The sequence below is a fragment of the Silene latifolia genome, chromosome 9 (assembly GCF_048544455.1).
Source record: "Silene latifolia isolate original U9 population chromosome 9, ASM4854445v1, whole genome shotgun sequence".
Lineage (NCBI taxonomy): Eukaryota > Viridiplantae > Streptophyta > Magnoliopsida > Caryophyllales > Caryophyllaceae > Silene > Silene latifolia.
Genome location: NC_133534.1, coordinates 72,910,235 through 72,926,934, shown reverse-complemented (window position 1 = coordinate 72,926,934; position 16,700 = coordinate 72,910,235). Strand labels below are relative to the sequence as shown.

General features: G+C 38.1%; 1 protein-coding gene across 1 annotated transcript; it reads left to right on the top strand.

Annotated features, from left to right (window-relative positions):
- The first annotated feature begins 11,959 nt into the window (after positions 1–11,959).
- LOC141601204 (uncharacterized) lies at positions 11,960–13,363 on the top strand. Its single transcript, XM_074421468.1, has one exon. The coding sequence runs from the start codon at positions 11,960–11,962 to the stop codon at positions 13,361–13,363; it is 1,404 nt and encodes a 467-aa protein (XP_074277569.1).
- Positions 13,364–16,700: the final 3,337 nt, after the last annotated feature.

Here is a 16,700-nt window from a genome sequence, read left to right as displayed (position 1 = left end):
TAATACCCTCGAGAGGTCGAGGGATAACCTACAAAGATGCATTTTTCGGATCTTGGGGCTAGCTTGTTGTCGTTCTTAGTTTTGACGTAAGCATCACATCCCCAAATCTTCATATAGGATATATTTGGGATCTTACCCGTCCACATCTCACATGGAGTCTTTTCGGTGGACTTTGTGGGACTATTATTCAAAGATCGAATTGCGGTTTGTATCGCAAATCCCCAAAACGAGTTCGGTAACTCGGTTTGACTCATCATGGATCGAACCATATCTAGTAAGGTTCGATTTCTCCTTTCGGCAACACCATTAAGTTGTGGTGTTCCGGGTGGAGAAAGTTGTGATATAATGCCACAACCTTTCAAGTGTGAATCAAATTCAAGACTAAGGTATTCACCACCACGATCGGATCGAAGTGCCTTAATCCTTTTGTTCAATTGGTTCTCTACTTCGTTTTGGAATTCCTTGAATTTCTCAAATGCTTCACTCTTGTGTTTCATTAAATAGATATACCCATATCTACTTAAGTCATCGGTGAAGGTTATAAAGTAGTCATAATTACCACGAGCGGTGATGCTCATTGGTCCGCATACATCGGTGTGTATGAGTCCTAATAGCTCACTAGCTCGTGTCCCTTTACCACTAAAAGGATTACGAGTCATTTTGCCAAGTAGGCAATATTCGCATGTACCAAATGATTGATAATCAAATGGTGCAATCACATTAGTATAAATTAATCTTTTGATGCGATTCTCGTTTATGTGACCTAATCGACAATGCCAAATGAACGCTTCATTTGGGTCACTTGTTTTGAGTTTCTTTGATTGAATGTTATAAATATCATTTGTCGGATTTGAGGTCTCTAAAATGTAAATGCCATTTATGGAAGAAGCTTGGCCAATAACCAAATCATTCCTAGAAATAGAGCAACGATTGTTCTTAATGACAAAACAAAAACCGTCCATGTCTAGCATGGCGATTGAAATAATGTTTTTAGAGAGCGTAGGAACATAAAAACAATTATGCAAATACAACTCAAAACCGTTTGGCAAAGCTAAAACATAAGTTCCTTTGGATTCGGCCGCTACCCGAGCTCCATTTCCAAGTCGAAGATCCACACCTCCCTTGCTAAGCTTCTCCACATCTCTTAAACCCTGTAAATGATTACAAAGGTGAGAACCACAACCGGTATCTAGTACCCATGTCGTAGTGGAAGTATAATTTATATCAATAACATAAATTTCTTTAGGAATTGTACCTTTTGGAGTAATGAGTCCTTCCCTTATATTTCGCAAATACATAGGGCAATTCCTAAGCCAATGTCCCATGCCATAGCAATAATGGCACTCATCATTAACTTGCTTGAAGTTTTTGACTTTCTTTGCTTTCTTCTTGAACCTCTTGCCCTTTGAAGCAAGAACTTGATTGCTAGAACTCCCACTAGCTTTGGCATCTTTATCTTCCAGAGACAAAGACCCTATAGATCGTATGAGGTAGTCTTCCTGAGACGGACTCACACGAGGTCTAGTAGTAGTGGGTGGTTTAGAAGAAGTGATGAAATTTAGGTTTCCATCCGAACCTATCCCGAAATGAAGTTCTCTAGTTGTATCGAAATTATTGTTGGAGCATACGTCGTCAAGAACATGGTGATATGACTCAATAGTAATTGGTGCGGTAGCATTTGTTGGATTCATTGTAATGTACTACAAATATGGAGGAAAGGAAATATTAACATTTGTCTTTTTAAATCATACTTGCAAATTTAACAAGATATGAACATTTATATAGTGACCTCTACCCAACTATAATAAATGATTCCAAGACCCAAATTCATATCGACTTAGGCACGGTGGGGCCGATACATCCTTTATCAATATAACTCGGTGGATTAACGTTTAATCGATTCTACTTTTAGAACTCTTGGTCGATAATATTACATTAACAATTATCTATAGCCCAAAACACATTGACAAGGGCACGGTGGGGCCGATACATCCCTTATCAAATACTTTTGTTGAGTTCAATCCAAATTTCGAATAAATGTGTCCATGATCCAAACCCACATTAACTTGGGCACGGTGGGGCCGATACATCCCTCATCAACATGAATTCGGTGGATTAACATTCATCACCCACTTCCCCTACGTAACAAGGTTTGTACCCCGGTGGGGCCGAGCGCACTCCCTCGCGAAATAGGTTTTCATGGTTTCTACTATTTGGTAAGGCTATGTCTCAATTGATAGTTATAGCGAGAGGTCATGTCAAATTATTATCTATCACGTTTTAAGTGAACTAAAGCGGTGAACTACGATAATTATATTTGACACGGTCGAATAACTCGATAAAATAAGACAATGCATGTTTAGTTATGGCGATTTAGCGATGCATGTGACATAAAATAAAATGCAAGCATAAAAGTAAATAAATCCTAGTATGGCCTTTCCTAAAATAGAAAAACTATTAATCTATTACATATTCGGAAACCAACTCCATTGGTCCCTTGAACTTCGGTTGTGGCACGCATCTCGAGGTAACACCGTCTTTATGTATCGCCATTCTTGAAGAAATCCGTCTTTAGGAACTCCGGAATGAATAAAATTACATAATAAATTACATAATTTCCTATTATACATGTGTAACTAAAATAAAATAAATCTATTAAATTACAAAACGGTGATACGAGATCACAATAAAAATTACAACCGAATCGATATTCCCATACATTTCGGGAAATACCAATTAAAATCTAAGGCCATACTAAGTAAAATTACATAATTCAAAATTACATAAATTAAAATTATGACAATCATAAAGAAAAATGCAGCATTATAATATGTATGAACATGCTCAATTTTATGCTAAATCGCCTTTTAATTAGCCAATATCGTATATTACTCTTTTTTACGGTTTGCGTGATTTCAACATTTTATAATCACAAAAATACATAAACTCATATTTATGCATAAGTTAATTACCCTAACCTCTTAGGACTCAAAATATAGTCTCCACTAGTAATTTGACCATAATTAACTTTTATTTACAAAAATTGTTCATAAATGGACCAAAATTACAAAAATAAGCTATTAAACTTCAAATAAATCCAAAAATTTCAAATAAATTCAAAATTTGAAATTTAAATTCATGAACATTCTGGAAAAATTCCATGACACTCATAATGTTCAAAATCTTAGGTTAAAAATTTCGAAATTTTTCCGGAAAAACAATGTTGCGGTTTATCGATATTTAATAAAATAATCATAAAAACATGGAAAAATTATTTTCATTAACTTTTCAATTTTAGATCTGAAAAATATAATAAAATGCAACATTAGACGTTTTTCCTTAGTCATAGGTTATGTTTTATTAATTTTCAACTAATAATGTCACTATTTATGCCATTTTTCTTCAAAAATTCATAAATCATGCTAAAAGACTTCTTTATAGCCAATTATTTTACACACATCTTGTACAATTGCATGTGACAACATATTAATTTTCTATGACCATATTCGAAATTTAACTCATATTAACCTATTTTTCTCTTAAATCCGAATTTAATAATGAAAAATTCATTTTTCGAGCATAACAAGTGAAAAAATTATGAAAATTTACAGGTTATCTCAAAATAATATATGTAACAACATATCCAAAAACCAAGTGAAAATTCGAAGTATAGCTAATTTTCGACCAAAAATGACATTTTTACTCATAAAATCACATTTAAATGTCATTATTATTAAATATGAACAATAAAAATCCGAAAAATTAACCAAAAAATCCTAAAACACTTTAGGACCAGAAATATTAACATGCATGTAATTATTTCGTGATATCTCATAATAACACAAATTTTACAAGTTTTATTTTGTTATTCATATAACTCGGAAAAACTTTTAACCAATTTGCATGCAAACAACCGTGGCTCTTGATACCGATTGAAGTAAATGTAGATTCAAGTACATTATAACATACTCATATATGTCTAAATAATTTGTCATAAAATTGAAACGGATTTTATGCATGCAAACAATAATATATTAGAAGAAGAATAATGTCCTTACATTCAATATTTCGGCTATATAGGGCACAAGAGAGATCACCTTTCTCTTCTTGTTCTTGAGCTATTCCAATGGATGAACAAGATCTAAGAATAAGATCTCTCCCCAAGCTTTATACCCAAGGCTTCCTCTTAATCAAATTAATATTACAAGTACTAGTGTGATATTAATTTTGTAGAAAAATTGAACCAAAAATATTTGGTTTTGAGCTCTCAAAATCGGTTGAGAGAATAGGAGAGGAAGAGTGATTATTTTGTCACACTAAAATAATTTTTTGATGAGAATGAATGAATATTTTTTCACACACACTAATCCATATAGTGCATCATAGAAAAAATAAGAAAAGAACCCTTGTTCTTTTCTATGTGAAACCGGGTAGGGTGAGGAGAGATGGCCAATGCATGGTCTTTGTGGTCTTACACAAAAACACTAGGTGTGCATGCCTAAATTAGAGAAGCAATGATGAATTCCACTAATCTAAATTAACACAAATATGTTAATCAAGCCTCATTATTTCGGTCCATAATGTAATATGGATTTCATATTATTTTTGTCAAATGTCAATATGTCACATGTCATATGTAACATAAATTGTTTATGTATTTTTAATATATTAAAAATCAACGTATTAATTAAAATACGTCATATACAAAATTGACCTAGTAATTCATAATTACTTGTACCAAAATATTTTGCCCTTTTATAAATCGCATTTATAATAATTCATTCAAGTCCAATCGTTTCTTTAAACAATAATTTCATCCGAGTAATGATACAATTCAATTACTCAGACCGTATCTCATTTAATCACATTTCAATTTGATACGTAAATTTTACTTCCAAAATCGTCCGTCAATTTTTCAAGTAATTTAATTAACTCGTAACATTATACAATTAATTAAATAATCAATTAAGTGTATTGCCCTTTAGGTATGACCTAGGGGGTCAACTGATCACCACCGTCACACGACAGTAATGTCAAACTCTAGTCAGCCAATCATTACCGATATATGTTGACCAGTTGACAGTAACAAAATTACTTCCCAATTGTATTCTTAAAATGAGATTTAATAATGATATTTAAATCATGTGATCGCACTATTGTTGAGGACACATTTCCCAACAGATGCTTGTCTAGTGGAAACGGTGCCGGAAAAGTTGAGTGAATGGATTGTTCAGACTAAACGGAAAGGTAAGAGTCGTTTGGGTGTAATTCATGAAGAACCCAATGACTTACTGAAGTTTACAGAAGAGGATATACAGGAGGAACTACAATACTGGAAAACTGCGGTTTATGGTTTTGTCCTGGGTGCTAATCCACCTATTGATGTGGTGGAAGGATTCATTAGGCGTCTTTGGGCAAAATTTCCGATTGACAAAGTTTCTTTCTGTCCGAATGGTGTCTTTTTGGTTCGTTTTAAAACTATTGCAGCTTAGGATCTTGTTCTTCAGCAGGGCCATTTTCTTTTTGACAATAAGCCACTGATTGTGAGGCCTTGGAAGGAAGATGTTGTGTTGGAGAAGGAGACAGTTAAGGATGTCCTAGTCTGGATCAGGCTACACAATCTCCCTCTGAAAGTTTGGAGAAAATGTTTGCCTAGGATAGCTGGGTTACTGGGCTCTTATGTTTGTTGTGATACTGCTACTGTGGATAAAACCAGGTTGGGGTTTGCCTAAGTTATGGTTGATGTACCTTTTGGTGCCCCAATTCCTGACCCAATCAGGTTCCTGGATGAAGATGGTTGTGTTGTTAAAATTCGTGTGGAGTTTGAATGGAAGCCCTTGTTGTGTGCGAAGTGCAAAGGGTTAGGACATGACTCAAATTCGTGTAAGAAGGCTAAGGGTGCGGAGGCTCAGAAGGTGGTGGTACAACCAAAAGGGAAGCAGCAATGGCGGCCTAAAAATAAGCCTGCCCCTGTTGTTCACCCTGCTATTGCCCCTCCTGTTGTCGTTGCCACTCCTAGGCCTGAACCAGTTCTCACTCCTGTTCCCACTGAGAAGCCAAATCAGTTCCAAGTCTCGTGGAATAGAGATGGGAAGTATCATATGGTGAATACGCCTGTCCGCAATATTGTCAGACTTAGTAGGAAGGATATCTTGGATACAGGTATGAGCTCTATAAAATTTGGGAATCATACATTCCTTGAATCTCTCAACAATGTAACACCTAAGGTAGGGATAGGTATAAATGGTAGTGCATTGCCTCCATCTAGAGGTAATGTATAATTGGGGGTTCTGGAATATCAGGGGGATGAACAGCCTATCTAAGCAAAATAGTATTAAAATGATTCTCCATCAACATTAGATAAGTTTGTTTGGCCTCCTTGAGACCAAGGTTAAGCCTGGGTCTCTAAATAGTGTGAGAAACACTTTGTGTAATAACTGGAGTCTATCTACTAATACACATTGTCATAATGGAGGAAGAATTTGGTTGATATGGAACCCTAATTTTTAGAATATTCTGCCAAGTTTATACATATGGAGATTCACAACTTGGGGACTGGATATAATTTTTGGTTAACTATGGTTTATGCATTTAATGGTACCCATGAGAGGAAACAACTATGGAACAAATTGTGTTTGTTTAAAAGTATTATTAATGGTCCTTGGGTTATCTGTGGAGATTTCATTACGGTGCTGGTGCCTGCTGAGACATTAGGAGGTAACTGTACTGTAGAGGAGATGGAAGATTTTAAGCAATGTGTTGATGAATGTGAGGTTTTCTTATATGCCTGCTAGTGGGTCTTTTTACACTTGGTGCAATAAACAGGACCATCTTACAAGAGTTTATAGCAGATTAGACAGAGTTTTTGTTAATAGTAATTGGCTGAAGGATAATGGGTCTTCTTATGCTCATTTTTATTCCGAAGGAATTCTTGACCACACCCCTTGTGTCATTCAAGTTTTTGCTGATGGTGGTAAGAAAAGGAGGAGTTTCAAGTTCTTTAACATGTGGTGTCAAGCTGAGGAATTTAAACATTGTGTGAAGGATAATTGGACTGATAATTGGTATGGTACCTATATGTTTAAATTGGTCAAGAAACTAAAGAACTTGAAGAGACATCTTAAGCAATTGAATACAGATGTTTTCTCTAATGTTGAAAATAATGCTATTAGAGCTAGGATTAATCAGGATTACATTCAAGGTAAGCTAAGGGATGATCCTCAAAACCCTGAGCTTATTGAAAAGGAGATTGCAGCTGCTAATAGTGTGAGATTTTTGGATAATGCCTGTCATGATTTTCTGGTACAAAAATCTAAAGCTAACTGGGTGGAGAAAGGTGATTCTAATACTTCTTATTTTCATAGCATTATTAAGGGGAGGCAGTCCAAAAGTAAAGTTCTAAAGATTACAAATACCCAAGGGATTATGTGTGAGGATGCTGAGAGTATTCAGAGGGCCTTCTTGGATTTTTATACTGATCTTTTGGGCACATCAACTGTGACAACTCAAAAGTGTAAGTACTAATTTAGCCTTAGTTAACCTAATGAATCCCTACTATAAATACTCCATTTGTAATAATCAAAAGGGAGAGGAAGATTAGAGGAGAAAAGATCTCTCTTAGCTAGAAAAAATCCTTCTTTAGATTAGATTAGGAGTAGATTAGCATAGATTACTCTTTAATCTTTCCACAAATCTCACATTAATCTCTCCTTAATTATTGTTCAAGTTTATTATTCAAGTTTATTATTGGGTAATTGAAGATTATTGGGTTTATTGGGAGATTGACAACCTTCCATCAATCATCAAGTTATTCTAATATTCTTTGCTTTATTATTTGGAATCATCTCAAGTTTGGTATAATTCCTTTACTCTTTACTCTTTATTGTTCATTTCTTCATTCCATTATCATGTTTATACTTGTTGTGATGATTGACATAATTAATGACATGTTTCCCATGATAATAAGTGAGTAGTCTCTTTAGCTAGGATTAATGGGTAATTAGGGGAAATCAACATGGGATTGATTCATGCTTAATCTAATATGTTCACATGATTAAATTGCTTGCTTGTTGTGATGTCAACTTTATGCACATGTTATGTTTGATGAAATGCTAAGCCTATGAATCCTTGCATTTACAACCATCTCTTATCTACTCAACTTGACTTGTAAGATATAAACCAACTGGAGTCATGTTAGACCATGCATAGAAGTTGAATAGGAGGAAAGTAAGTCGACTTGTAGGTGTTGTACAATCTAATCGATTCGGCTCCGGGACCCAACTCTTCCTATGAACCGTAAGACATAAACCAACTCGGTTCCTTCACAACATTAATTACTTGCAACTTTGTAAACATGTTTGTATGATCAACACCATGAATCCCCTATGACCCCATGATATCCTATCACTTTTAATCATTTGTTCATATCTTTCCTTTTATTGCTTGTTTTACTTTATTGCTTGTATTAGCCTAGGACACAACTACAAACCCAAACAAATTGTGACACTAGCATAAATTGAGATAGATAGACTTAGAACCCAAAGCACACCGTCCCATGGATCGACCTCTACTTGCCGCTAACTAGTTGTTTGTTGAGTCTTATAAATGTGTTTGATTGGATGTGACCCGACGACAACACCCATCAATATGGCAGGGGAAATGGATCTTTGGGGCAGGCCTTTTTTAGGTCAGTGTAGTCTACACAGACTCTCCATTTGCCGTTTTTCTTTTGGACGACTACTACATTTGCAAGCCAGTTGGGGTACAGTACTTCCCTGATCATTCCCATGTCCAATAGCTTGTCAACTTCTTGGTTGATGATTTCATGCCTCTCTGCAGCAAATTTTCTCCTTTTCTGTTGTACATGCTTAAAGGATTTGTCAATATTTAACTTATGGGTTATAATATCAGCATCTATACCAGTCATATCAAAATGTGACCAAGCAAAACAAGACATTTTAGTTTTGAGAAAGCTGACCAGATTGGGTCTGACCGAGTCGGGTGCATCTGACCCTACAAGTACCTTCATGTCAGGGAATTCAGGGTCCAGAATGACCTCTCCTGTTTCCATCTGTGACTGTGCAATATATTTTTTCCTGATAGGTGACTTTAATTGCTATGCGAGGAACTTACCTGACTTTGAGGGTTTCAAAGCCTGGGTTTAGCATTCCTGAGCCGTCCTTTGTTCTCCCCTGATGGTGGTTATCCCCCATTCGGTTGGAATTTTCACACATTGATGGTATGTTGAAGGGATTGCTTTGACGTTGTGGATCCATGGTCTGCCCAGGATTACACTATACGAGGATAGGCAATCCATTACCCCGAATCTTTCATAGGAAGCCACACCTTCCACATAGGTTGGCAGGCTAATTTCTCTCAGGGTGTTCTTTGTTTCTCCGCTGAATCCAACCAGGACACTGGATTTTTTGATGATTTTCTCTTCATCTATCTTCATAGCTTTGAGGACGTCAAGCATCACCAAGTTGATTGAACTGCCCCCGTCTATCAGGATTCTTGATACCTTTGCTGTGCCAATTTGCATGGTAATTACCAAGCTGTCATGATGTAGATCTGATATTCCCTGCAAGTCTGAGTCATCACAAGTAATAGCAGGTAATGATTTAGATCTAAGAGGGGGTTGAAGTTTAGACTCCGTGGATATTCTTTTGGCAGCCGAGCTGGTTAAGCCACAAATTTCTGATCCTCCATTTATGAACTTGACTTCATAGATGGGGGGAGGAGGAGGAGGATCTCTCTTGTTTTGTCCTTCATCTTTGTTCTTTGGCTGGTGGATTAAGTCTTTCAGATAGCCTTTATTTAGGAGGTATGCCACTTGTTTCCTTAGTTGGATGCATTCTTCTGTGGTGTGCCCGATGTCATGGTGGAAGTCACACCATCTCGTTGGATCTTTCTTGGGGTTGTCTGATTTTTTGGGCCATCTGACCGTGTCTCCCAAGTTTTCCAGGCGTTTGATTAATCCTGCAGTATTTATGGAGAAGTTATATTCAGGAATAATTGGTAGGTTAGAGAGGTTATCTTTGTGTTCTTGTGCCATGTTGACTTCAGATCGTTCAGGTCTGGAATAGGGTGCTGATCTGGGATTGCCTCCCTTCTGGTAGGAGCTTTTCCTGTTAGTGTGTCCATAGCCTTGCTTTCCTACGGACGAGTTTGTTCTGAAGTTGAGATCTTCTTCCAATCTGACATGTTCTAAGGCGATGGATTGAACAGTGGCAAAGGTTGGGCAGGCTTTTTTGGTGAAGTCTGCGTAGATGTCACTGTCTCTTCATCACACCTGGGAATGGCTACCTTATCTTTGACAAATCTTGCCAGGAATTCTTTGAGAGATTCTTCAGGAAGTTGCTTTACCCTGAACAGCTTACTGGGTCTCTTGGCCATGTCTCTGCTGCTTGCGAATTGTTAATTGAAGGCATTGACCAGTTCTGCAAAATTCTTGATACTTCCATTTGGGAGATTGATGAACCATTGTAATCTTTGCTCCATCGGGGTTGTACCAAAGCCTTTACACGTGCAGACCTGCCTGAGTTCACTGGGTATTGAGGCGGCTAACATCTTCTGTTTGAATATGGCAACGTGATTTTGTGAATCAGAGGTTCCATCATAAGTTCTCATGGATGGGATGGTAAACTTCTTGGGGAGATCAATCTTTGCAATTTCATCTGCAAAGGGTGAATCCGCGAAGCTGTCAACTTCTACTTCAGTCACAGGGTCTGGCACTCCAGGTATATTCTCTATTTTGTTGTTGAGTTTTTGAATTTCCTGAAGCATGGCCATCATTATTGCTGCTTCAGTTTTGTTTGTTTCATCATTAGGAATGATTTGGGTGCCGGATGAGGTATCCTTCTCCGGAGTTCCAAAATTGGAAAAGTCAATGTTTTTGATAATGGATGAGAATGGGGTTCCTGGTTCGAATATGGTCTTGGAGCTTGAAGCCTGATTTTCCAATTTCTTCCTCAGGGTAGACTCAGATTCCTTCAGTCTACTGATTTCAGCTTCCGCTTGGGCTGCCTTTTCTTGAATTGTCTCCAATTCTTTGATCTTAGCCAAGGCAATTGCCAATTGTTGTTCTAGGGTGAGTTCTACCATTTTTGTATGTGAATATTAAATGAATAATGGCAAAAGGAAATTTTTTTTTTTATTATTAACGAACTAGATGCCCCACGGTCGGCGCCAAATGTTTTAGCAGGATTTTCCCTGGAAGGATCCGGCCTGATTATTGAGTAATTAAGGTATCTAGTTCAATAAGTTTAGAATAATAATATGAGTAAATAACAAGGAAGAATTAAGTATAAAGAATATTGTTTGTATTACTTTGATCAACTGGGTACAAACTTGTGTGTAACTGAATATTCAGGAAAGAGTGAGAGATAAATCGTATATTATTGATGAATAATGAATGTCTTTACAGTTGTTAGATTATGCTATTTATAGTTCTACAGATGCTAACGTTACATTCAACCTCAACGTTCCCCTTGATTGTTGGAGTTGTTAGCTGGAAAATAGGGCACATTCCCTATTAACACGGTTGACTCATTCTTCTTTAACAAACCGTCCTTCCTTTCCTCTTGCACATTCAGATATACTAAGATTATGTTCTCCTTGTAGTTGGACTTGGTCTTCCATGAGAGTAGGACGTGGTTATTTATTCATATAACTGTATTTCTTGTTTATCAATTTAATCCAGCCTACCTGAGTGTCCTGCCAGGCTATTCTGCGCTTATCATCAGGCTTTTCTTCTAGGATTTAGTAGCTTGCTTATCTTGTGGTACTCTTCATCTGCCAAATAGTAGTTAGATTTGTCCGGTCTCTGGTTGCCTCAATCAGCCTAGTAAGGTCAGGCCAAGTTAGAGTCAGACCAGGCTAAATTGGGCCTAACAACTTTAAAGCAGCTAATGGGTTGAGGCAGGGTGATCCCCTCTCACCTCTTCTTTTTACTGTGGTCATGGAATATCTGAGCAGAGTGCTGGCCTATACAACTGACACACTACCTTTTAAATTTTATCCTATGTGTGGTCAGTTGAAGCTATCACACTTAATGTTTGCTGATGATTTATTGCTCTTCAGCAAGGGTGATGTGACCTCTATTATGGTTTTGCTACGTTCTTTTGCTACTTTATCCTCTGCTTCTGACGTCCAGATGAACTCTACTAAAACAAATGCTTATTTTAATGGAGTGTCCAGGGAGTTAAAGACTGATATTCTGCAAATTTCAGGTGTTATTGAAGGTCAGCTACCTTTTAGATACTTGGGTATCCCAGTCACTTGTGGGAGACTTAAAAAAGCTGATTGTCCAGTTTTAGTTGAGAAGACAGTTAGCAGAATAAGGAGCTTTGGTACTAAGAAGCTTTCATATGCTGGTAGACTTGTGTTGGTGAATTCAGTCCTCACTGCTTTATACAGTTATTGGATCAACATATTTTTAATTCCTAAGGGGGTTCTTAACAAGATCAATTCCATTTGTAGGAACTACCTTTGGGAGGGGAGTGTGGACTATTTTAAGGTGCCTCAAGTGAGCTGGGAGAAGGTATGTGTTCTAAAAACTGAAGGAGGACTGGGAATCAGGGACAGTCTCTCCTGGAATATAGCTGCAATTGGAAAACTTGTCTGGTGGATTTATTCTTGCCCTGACCGACTTTGGGTAAAATGGGTCCATCAAATTTACTTAAAGGGTACACCTTGGTCTACTTACACTCCTAGTGGTGACGTTAGTTGGGGGTGGAAAGTTGTTGCTAGGGTCAAAGACAAACTTGCTCTTGGGTACTCTAATGATCAGTGGCTTTTGGATAATAAAGGATATACTGTCAGTAGTGGTTATGACCTAATTAGATTGAAATTTCAGGAGGTTCAATGGCACAAATATCTGTGGTGTAGCTGGTGCTATCCTAAGCACCAGTTTATTGGTTGGCTTATAACTCGTGAAGCCTTAAAATTGAAAGATAAGTGTTATGCATTGGGTATTTCCTCTGATGCTACTTGTCTCCTTTGTGGTCTGGATGATGAGAGTCATTCTAATCTTTTTTTAAAGTGTGAGTATAACAGGAGGATTTTAACTATCATGGCTGGGTTGTGTCAGGTTGCAATTCCGGACGCTAATATTTTCCTTTGGATTAATGGGCTCCAAGCATCCTCTGTGCAGAAAAAAGTTATCATGAGTGTGATTTTGGCAACTTTCTATTATATTTGGATGCAACGCAACGAAGCTAGAATTGATGATGCTGTGCTGAGACCAGAGCTGCTTTGTAGCCAGATACGGAAGGAAGTGAAGTGTAGATTGTCTACTAAATTTAAACCAGGAATTTGTACTAGAGATATCACATGGTTTAATTTAGTTAGAATGAGTATGTAACTCCATTGTAGGGAGTAGTCTTGTAAATTGTTTATGTTTGAAAACAGTATAGCTTGTAATAGCTCGTTTGTGCTTTAATGAAATTCTTACATTTCACCAAAAAAAAAAACATGATGCAACAATAATAATATGGCATAAACTAGATTAGGGCAGAAATTAAGATAACAAACAAGAGATTAAAGCAACTAATAACAATAATGGGGATTAATGGAGGTTTTAGGGGGGGGGGGGGGATTTGTCGCAAATAAGGGATGAACAAAGTGAAAAATGAAATAAGATTAAGGAAAATAGAAGTTAAAGAGAACTTCCTGCGCAGGATTTGCAAACCCACTCGATCGAGAGATCATGTCTTCAATTTACTCGATCGAGTAAAAATCTACTAGATCGAGAACTCCTGCTTTTTGCTATTTCGATCGAGGGATTTGAATCTGCTCGATCGAATCTTTTCCTGCAAATTCCCCTCGATCGAGTACAAAAAGTACTCCATCGAGTGCTTTTCCTCGTATAGTTCATCCAAATGCGTATAATCTCCCCAAACCTGCATAAAACACTCGCAAACATATCCCGACATACCAAATCAAAAAAAAAAAAACAGTCTATAGTCTTTCTAACTACGCTAAAAATTGTCTAAATTCTAATAGTCCTAATAAACGCAGTAAAGAAATTCAACGGAAATTTAAAAATAGTTTTTACAAACTGTTACACAGGACATTTCCCGCTCATTTCTCAAAACAATTCAGTAGCCCCACGGAGGGCTTCTGACTAGAGGAGGTCTCTTCAGCATCCTTGACCGTCCTCTTCATTCTCCACGAACTTGAATTTGAACCAGTAGGAGGAGAATAGTTGACGTCCACGTATGCACGAACTTTTCTCGTCCCTTTTTCCTTCTCACCAGCTTTGACGTTTGGATCTCCAATTTGATTGACTTTAATTGCACAACGACCTTTGACAGCTCCTGTATCTTTTTCGTTTGTACCTGCAGCAAGGAAAACAGACGAATTCTCCTCCTTTTTGCTCTCAATCTGAGGCGGAGGGGTCACAATTGCAGCACAAAATTCCAAATTTTCATCTGGAGTGTCAATATGAGGGTCGGTAGAGGAAAGGGCATTGCAAGGTTGAGCTTGCATGGGAGCCCTACGAGACTTAGACTGGTGGAAGATTAATTTCTCGTCTCCTACCTGGAATGTTAGTGTCTTACTCCCGACATCTATCACTGCACGAGCAGTAAATAAAAATGGTCTCCCTAAAATAATAGGGGTATGAGTGTCCTCGGGTATGTCAAGCACTACAAAGTCAACAGGAATAAAAAATCTCCCGATTTTAACAGGTATGTGTACGGTCATGATATACTACGATCGTGATATACTACGATCGGCCATCTGTACGGTCATGTTTGTGCAATTAAATTTGGTCAAACCAAGTCTCTTTGTGAGAGACAAAGGTAAGACGCTCACGCTAGCACCAAGATCGCATAGCGCGTTATCAATCAAATGGGTACCTATGTGACATGGAATCGAGAAACTACCCGGGTCTGACTGTTTAAGAGGTAACTTATTATGAAATAGGGCAGTCCCTACCTCGTTCAAAGCTACCGTCTCATGATCATTAATATGCCTCTTACTTGATAAAATTTCTTTCATAAATTTTAAATAAGAGGGTACCTGTGTCAGCAACTCGGCGAATGGAACAGTGACTTGTAAGCTTTTCAGGAGCTCGGCAAATTTACCGAACTGTTGATTGGCTTTCGTGCTCTGTAATCGCCTTGCGAAGGGTACGGTAATAGGTTCTCGAGCCCTTTGTTTCTCTCTTCCAACGTCTCAGCTGGTTCAAGCTCCTTATCACTCGATCGAGACTTTTTGCCTCTCGATCGAGTTCTGCCTGGTGAAATATCACTCGATCGAGCACTAGCAGGCTCTTGATCGAGGTCTTCAATATCAGCAGTGTTCGATCGAGCAAAAATACCACTCGATCGAACAGTTTCCTCAACAATATCACTCGATCGAGTGGTTTGGACCTCTCAATCGATCAATTCATTATCCAGTTCACTCGATCGAGTAAGAATTCCACTCGATCGAGTGCTTTCAGCATCATTTTTACTCGATCGACACCCTGAAACTAGTCGATCGAGTATCTTCTTCGTGGTTAACTCTTTTTCAGCAACAAATGACTGTTCATCGTCAATTACATCCTTCCTCGGGTCTGAAATACTCCTGTCAATAGGTAATTTTGGTCCTTCATATGAATGACCGCTTCTGAAATTAATCAAGTTTACCGTCTCATGTGGATTCTTATCAGCTTGAGACGACAAATGACCCTGTTTCCTCGTGGACTGGTTCGCGGCTACTGAGAAACTTGAGTTTCAAGTGACTTGATGGATGCTTCTTTCTGTTGGTCACTGTTTGGGCTAAAATTAGCACTACAAAGGAGGCCCACTTAATAAAATGAAAGCTATGGAAGGAGTGATAAGGAGAAAGGAAGCCCGCAGATGGAGAAAGGGGGAACGGGCTTAAGGGAGATCAGGAGCCCATCATGGAAGTGTCCGGATTAAGGAAATAGGAGTTAGGGAGAAGTTAGGGAGAAGTTAGGGAGATCAGGGAGAATTGGGAAAGGCGGCCAAGTATGGAAAGAGTTCTTATGGAAATTATATTCCCTTTCATATTCGAAGTAGGACATATCTAGGGTTCTTGCCCTATAAATAGCCAAGGAAGCAAATCAAGAAGGACATTCAACACGCCGTATTCGCACGTCCACATTCAAGACCACACCTCGAATATATATTCGTCTAGGATCTGGCAGGCCTGACGCCTAAGGCCAGCAGGATTAGCTTTATGCCACAATTGTAATCGTCCTCCTATTCATATAGTGCAATACTTGGCAGGGTACCGTCCCTCCCGCGGTTGTTCCCACATTGGGTTTTCCGCGTCACGAAATCTTACGTGTCAATTTACATTACGCACTTTATTTTTCTATTTATTTATTGACATACGAACGATCATACAACCAACCAACGAGTAAGACTACATTGACCCTAATTAATCGACTTGGGTAAAAATACCTAAACAGTTTGGCGCCCACCGTGGGGCATTGTGGTTGTCAATCGTTGATATTTTAGATACACAATGGATAAGCAAGCATCTGAAGCCGTGTCAGGGAGCAGGCAACCATCGCCACCGTCACCATCTACTCAAAATCCAACATCAGCAGTGGCCACGCAGGCTCCCGGACACACCTCAAGAATCATACCGACAACAAAAACCTCTTTACCTACAAAGGCTCCTACTGTCGCGGCCTAGGACAGATCAGATAAAGGAACAGCAAATCCAGGCCTCTCTCCGCC